The sequence below is a fragment of the Tupaia chinensis genome, unplaced genomic scaffold (genome assembly GCF_000334495.1).
Source record: "Tupaia chinensis unplaced genomic scaffold, TupChi_1.0 Scaffold144276_1, whole genome shotgun sequence".
In the NCBI taxonomy this organism is placed as follows: Eukaryota; Metazoa; Chordata; class Mammalia; order Scandentia; family Tupaiidae; genus Tupaia; species Tupaia belangeri.
Genome location: NW_006204133.1, coordinates 1,509,858 through 1,516,259, shown reverse-complemented (window position 1 = coordinate 1,516,259; position 6,402 = coordinate 1,509,858). Strand labels below are relative to the sequence as shown.

General features: G+C 59.9%; 1 protein-coding gene across 1 annotated transcript in view; it reads right to left on the bottom strand.

The window, feature by feature from the left end:
• Positions 1 to 23: 23 nt before the first annotated feature.
• The window catches only part of ZAP70 (zeta chain of T cell receptor associated protein kinase 70), a 15,059-nt gene continuing 8,680 nt past the window's right edge, over positions 24 to 6,402 (bottom strand). The window contains exons 5-13 of the mRNA XM_027767546.1: positions 6,318 to 6,396; positions 6,195 to 6,241; positions 5,964 to 6,015; positions 4,977 to 5,169; positions 4,301 to 4,507; positions 2,268 to 2,271; positions 1,124 to 1,312; positions 896 to 1,037; positions 24 to 798 (exon numbers count right to left, since the gene is read on the bottom strand). Coding sequence (XP_027623347.1) covers positions 575 to 798; positions 896 to 1,037; positions 1,124 to 1,312; positions 2,268 to 2,271; positions 4,301 to 4,507; positions 4,977 to 5,169; positions 5,964 to 6,015; positions 6,195 to 6,241; positions 6,318 to 6,396 — 1,137 coding nt within the window. The 3' untranslated portion in view covers positions 24 to 574. The remainder of the gene's footprint in view (positions 799 to 895; positions 1,038 to 1,123; positions 1,313 to 2,267; positions 2,272 to 4,300; positions 4,508 to 4,976; positions 5,170 to 5,963; positions 6,016 to 6,194; positions 6,242 to 6,317; positions 6,397 to 6,402) is intronic.

The window sequence follows — 6,402 nt, the reverse complement described above, 5'->3', positions numbered from 1 at the left end:
GGCCCCCCCCCCCCCCCCCCGGTTTCTAGGGGTGCAAACGTGTGGCCCGTAATTGAGCAAAGGTTGGAGTGTCACGGGTGGGGTTGCCAGTGGGGAGTTGGAAGGCTCATGGCACCGTGTGTGGGCTGTCCCTGCATTGGGCTGGGGGGCTGGGGACTGGCCTCCTTGGGTGTCGGGGTGTCGGTATACTGGGCGTCTCCTGCAGGACACCAGATTCACTTGTGTTGGAGTAGGACGGACTGGCCAGTGAGCACGTGTACTTGTGGGGCTGTCTGGGTGTTTGGGGGCAGTCAGTGCTGGCCAGGGGGAATGCCCACACCCTGCGGGGTCAGTGTCGGGGCGTGTCGCCCACTGTCTGATGGAAAGCTGGGAAACCGACGGTGTTAGGGGCTGAGTCGGCCAAGTGTGGGCTTCCCCCAGATAGAGGGGCCGGATACATTGCTGGGTGCTGGGTGCTGGTCTGCCGGGGTAATCAGTGGAGCACTCACTGGGGGCCGGGTTGCCCTGCTGGAGCGCTGTCCACGGCCGTCGGACACTGCGAGGTCAGTGTTGGGGAGCTGAGTGCAGAGGGGGCCTAATGGTGCTGCATGCAGGGAAGGCCATGAACTGGGTCTTCGAATGGGGTGACACTGACCCCCGGGCACCAGAACCTCCCGCCCGCGGTCCCCTCCCGGCCCACACTCACTTGTAGATCCAGCAGTCGCTCATGAGCGCGTACATCTCGGGGGGGCACTCCGGTGGGCACTCCATCCGCTTGCCCTGCTTGATGAAGTCCAGGACCTCGGGGCCCTTCATCTTCTGCTCAGGCGGGCAGGGTGAGAGTGAGAACTGGGCCCCACGGTGCACCCTCCCCAGCGCGCCCCAACCCCGCCCCACCCCACCCCGCCCCGCCTGCCTTGTAGGGCTTTGTGGCCGTAGGAGAAGGCCTCCCACATGGTGACCCCGTAGCTCCAGACATCACTGCGGCTGGAGAACTTGCGGAAGTTGATGCACTCGGGCGCGTACCACTTCAGCGGCCACTTCCCCGCAGAGCGGGCCTGGGGAGGGGGGATGCTACCAGGCAGGGGCTCAGGGACCTCCCCCCCAGCCCCACCCACCTGGTACCACAGGGGCAGAGGCTCACGGTGTAGTAGCTGTCGTCAGCGCCCAGCGCCTTGGACAGGCCGAAGTCGCTGATCTTGGCGTAGTGCCGGTTGACCAGCAGGACGTTGCGGGCCGCCAGGTCGCGGTGCACGAAGTTCTTCTCCTCCAGGTACTTCATCCCCATGGACACCTGGTGCAGCAGCTCGGCCACGTTGCTCACGGGGATCTCCTCCCCCATGGACACCTGGTGCAGCAGCTCGGCCACATTGCTCACAGGCATCTCCTCTCTGCGTGAAGGGGAGGGCAGGGTCAGCCGGGGGAGGCAGCCCAAGTTCCCACGCACAGCCCACCTCTCTGGCCTAGCCAAGCAGGAGTCAGCTGCTCTGTGCCAGGCATGGGCTGGGGACAGAGCAGAGAACAAAGCAGGCAGTTCCCCGGCCATTGCCAGCCCCAGGTCTTGGGCACCATGCACGTGCTCCAGTTCCCAACTTACACCTCTGCCTGCACCTTCAGGTGCCCTGGATGGGGGGTAGGGGGTGGGGGTGCCTCTCAGGCTTCTCAAAGATGACGCAAGGCCAAAGCTGAGCGCTTGACTTCGCACGCACGCGCACGCACGCACGCACACGCACATACAACCAGCCCCATCTTCTCCAGCAGCTCCGTCCTTCTGGCACTGCCCTCAGCTCCCCTTCCTTTCACACCCAAGCTCTCAGCACACCCTGGCAGCTCTGCCTTCCAGCTCTCTCCAGAACCCTCTCACTTCTTCCCGCCTCTGCCTCTGCTTCTGACACCCTGAGCCAGCCATCCTCACCTGGACAGACTGGGCCTCCTGCCTGTCTCCTGTCTGCACCAAGCCAGGGCCTGCCAGCCTCTGCTCGCAGCCCCCAGGGCTTTCCACTCATGCAGGGTACAGGCCCAAGTCCTCCTAGCACCCCGGAAGGTCCTGCACAATCTGCCCCATCACCTGCCTCCCCACAGCTCCTCCACCACACCAGGCGCCCCAGGGCTTTTCCGGGTGGTAGCCTCTACCTGGAATCGTCTCCTGCAGACCTGTGGGTGGCTGCCTTCCCCGCCCGCTGAGACCTCAGCTCACGGTACCTCCCATCGTGACACTCACCCCCCTCGGCCTACTCTGCTCTTTTCCCCTAACATTTCTACACTTCATCACGATTATTATTTACAACCTCTCTTTGCCAACCAGAATACAGGGCGGGGTCTTTGCCTGTTATTTGCTAATGCATCCAAGTGCTTATAACAGTTCCTGCCACCAAGAAACTGCCTACTAATATCTGTCAAACGGCAGAATGCATGCGCCGGGCACCCCGTGGAGATCTGTGCACCTGCCAGAGGACGCGTATTGGCAAAACTGCACCTCAGTGTGTCAGAACTCATAGCTGTGTAGAGAAGCGTTTGGGACATGAGGGAAACAAGTGAAATTGAGCATTGTTTCGGTAAGGGGACAAGTAGTAATAGGTAGGCCTTTGGGGCCAGCAGGTGGCATGGTGGTTAAGGCACTGGACTCCCCATGGCTGACCTCAGTTCAAGTCCTGGACCTGGCAGCTTACTTTCTCACTTTCCCTCTCTCTCTTTTGTGCCCTATAGCAAATGAAAAAATTACAAGGATAAAATTAAATCTTTAAAAAGATGTCAGCCTTTACAAACCATACATCGTCTATCACATACTATTTTTTTTAACCTTCTAAGAATAAAAAAAGAAAAAAGAAGAAAAAAAACGGGCCAGAAGGTGGTGTATTGGTTTAAGGTGCTGGATCACACATGTCCAACTGCAGTTCGAGTCCCAGACCCTGCAGTTGAAACTCACACTGGGCACGTGTGTGTGTGCCCAAAATGCAGAGAGGGAGCTAGAGAAGAGTCTGCAGCATGGCTATCTCCCGGGGTGCTTTCTCACTTCCCCCTCTCTCTGTCTCTACCTTGCTCTGGTGAGCACACACCACCTTATGGCAAAATAAATCAATAAAACTTAAAGTAAAGTAAAAAGTCATGCGGCACAAAAGCAAGACATAGACTGCAGTCTGCTATCCCATTCTTTATTGGGAGTGTCTCATGGGACATGAATTTGGCCCAGTCGAGGTAGCAATTACGAAGCTCTTAGCACCAGCACAGACGCTATTCTAAGCACTAAGTACCAACTCGCTGCACCCTCACAGGAGCGCCTTGAAGGAGATCCTGTCATCACTGCACTGGCGCAAACGGGGGACCGGGGCCAGCCCACACATGGCAGTCAAGGTGGCTGGATCCCACATGGCTGACTATGCAGTTGGAATCCCAGACTCAGCACCTTGAAAAACACTCTGGGTGGGACTGGCAGATGGCATAGTGGTTAAGGCACTGGACTCCCACATGGCTGACTGCCGTTCAAGTCCTGGACCTGGCGGCTTGCTTTCTCACTTTCACACTCTCTGGTCAAATTAAAAATAAACAAATAAATAAAATTAGATACTTATTAAAAAAAAAAAAAAAGAAGAAGGAAAAAAAAGAAAAACACTCTGGGTGCTTGTATATGTATCCCCAAAATCCTGAGAGAAGAATGGAGGAGAAATGATTTGCAGCATGGCCATCCTCCCCGGGGGGTGCTTTCTCACTTTCCCTCTCTCTCATGCTTTCTTTCTCTGGTGAGGACATGTACCCTATAGCAAATTTAAAAAAGAAAAGTGTGGGTGTGTGGGGGGGGGGAACCAGCAGTTAGTGTAATGGCTATGTCGCTGGACTCCCACGTAGTCGACCGTGGTTCGTGTCCCGGACCCGGTGGCTTAAAACTCACGCCGGGCGCGTGTGCGTGCATGCCCAAGATCCCGAGAGGAGAATGGAGGAGAAGGGATTGCGGCGTGACCATCCCCCCTGGGGGGTGATTTCTTGCTTTTTATCTCTGTCTCTCTCTGTCTTGCTGGCGAGCGTGCACGCCCTATAGCAAAAACCTCTCCCCAAAAAAAAAGAAAAGAGAAGGGGGAGCTGAGGGTAGCAGCTCTGCCCTGCGAGTGCCAGCACACACGGGGCCGGGTGTACACCTGTGAAGTGTGAAATGAGTGTGTGCATTCACAGGTGGGCTGTCCCAGTGTACGTGGGGACAGCGTGTGCACATTCCCCCCGTGAGTGTAAGTGCCAGCATGCGGCCGCCGGCCCCCAGTGGCCCTCCCTGGAGGGTGACAGGACGCGCCCCCGCCCAGTCCTCCCACCACCCCGCCGCCCCGGGGCTCACTTCTTTCCGACCAGGAACTTGTGCAGGGGCCCGCCACCCGCCATCTCCATGACGAGCATGAGGGCCTCGGCCCGGCACACGCCGATGAGCCGCACGATGTAGGGGTTGTCCAGCTGGTGCATGATCTGCGCCTCCCGCATCATCTCGTCCTTGTCCGCCTTCTCCGTGCTGTGCTTCAGCACCTTGATGGCCACATCGATCTGCTTCCTGCCCACGCCCCACAGGGAGGGCGAGACTGAGCCAGGCACGGCCTGCAGGGCCCCTGCTCCCCCCATGGCTCTCCTCCTCCCTGACTTAGTGGACGCTGCGGCTGCAGGCCAGGGCTCCCTCCCCAGTTGCCTGGGCTGGGACTGAGGACACAGTGGCGTCCCTCCCAGCCACCCAGACCCCCCCCGCCACCCCCTCCCCAGGGCAGCCTGTGTGCAGGGAGACGAGAGGGCCCCTCGGCAGCTCCCCGGGGACAGGCAAGCAAGGCTCAGCCAGCCTCTCCCTGGCATCTCACCCCCTCTCAGGTGTCCCCAAGTCTCAGGTGTGTCTCCCCTGACACACGATGTCCTGTCCCAGAGTCAGTTCCCCAGGTAATCGGACGTGAGACAGACATGGCAGCTCGCACCCCAACGCCTGGTGAGACTACCCCCCACTCCGCTCCATGGCACCCTTCAAGATGGGGCCATACTTGCGCATGCGGTAGACGCCCTGGCGCACTGAGCCGAAGTTGCCGCAGCCGAGTTCGATGTCGGCTACGAGGAGGTTCTCCCGCTTCAGGAAGAGCTTCTTGTCCTTGAGCTCCTCGGGGTCGCTGTAGGGGCTCTCGTACACACTCGTGTCCATGGGCATCGGCCGCGGTTTGTCTGGGGATGCCAGGCGCGCTGGGCACACACACAACCGTGCACTCCCAGGTCAGGGCCGGGCAGCAGAGGCGGGGCAGCCTCAGCACCCCCAAGTCACACTCCCCAGACAAAGGCGTGGCCCTGAGGATGCACAGCATGAGTGCTCGTGTGTTCACGTGTGTGTAGTCACATGTGTGCACTTACATACATGCCCGTCACATCTGTGAGTGCCTGTGCAGCCACGCAGACGTGGACTCGAGGGGTGTTCAGTGGTATGCCCGTGTCCCATCAGTGTGCCAGCTGCAGCGTGCACGCGTGTGCTCACGTGTACACCCAGGTCTGACCTGCCTGCGTAAACCCATGCACCGCACTGCCAGGTGTACCGGCCTCCTAAGGGAGCCCCTGGGTGCACTGTAACCTGCAACCACGTGTCCTCTGCACGCACGGAGCGGTCTGCAGCCACATGTTGGCCCTGCAGTGACCATTTCAGGAGCATGGGCTCCAGAGCCCCCGCCTAGGTTCTAATCCTGGCTCCAGAGCCGGCCTAGCCACAGACCTTAGAAAGATGCCATCCCTTTCTCGCCTGTGAGATGGGGCATCACCATGACGACTTCATGTGGCATGTCGGGGGGACTCAGGGAGTGCTGGACGGGGTGGTCTGTGCAGGGGGAGCCCTGGCCCATGTTGGCATGCACAGCCAGCTGTGATGGGTGTGGGCACATGTGTGCACAGGGGCCTGGCCTGGCCCGCATCCCCCACCAGGCCCTCAGCCTAGCCAGGGACCTGCTCTCGGCCTGGCTTGGCCCCCACCCACACCTCCTGGACGAGCTCACCTGGCTCAGGAGTGTATCCATCGGAATTGAGGGTGTCGATCCGTCTTTGTGGCTAAAGGTCACAGGGTCAGCAGTGGTCAGCAGGGCCTGAACTGGGGTGCCCAGTCCCTCCCATGAGGCCCCTATTTCCTGAGGTGCTGGGGGAGACCCTCTTCCCCTGCAGCAAGTCCCGTCTCCCCCCAGACCGGTCCCCCAGCTCCACCTCTGAGGTCCCTCTCAGCGCTGACTCACGTGGGTGAAGGTGGATGGGTGGGCTGGGAGCGTGGGAGCAGCGGCCCCTGGGAAGCAGAGAGAGAGTGAGGAGGTGGGAGATGGGGCCTCCTGCCCACCCGCCCGCCCGCCCGCGGCCCTCACCTGTGGCGGCACTGGCGCTGTTGTTGGGGCAGGCCTCCTTCAGGCAGTAGATGAGCCCATCGGCCTTGAGCTTCAGGTACTACAC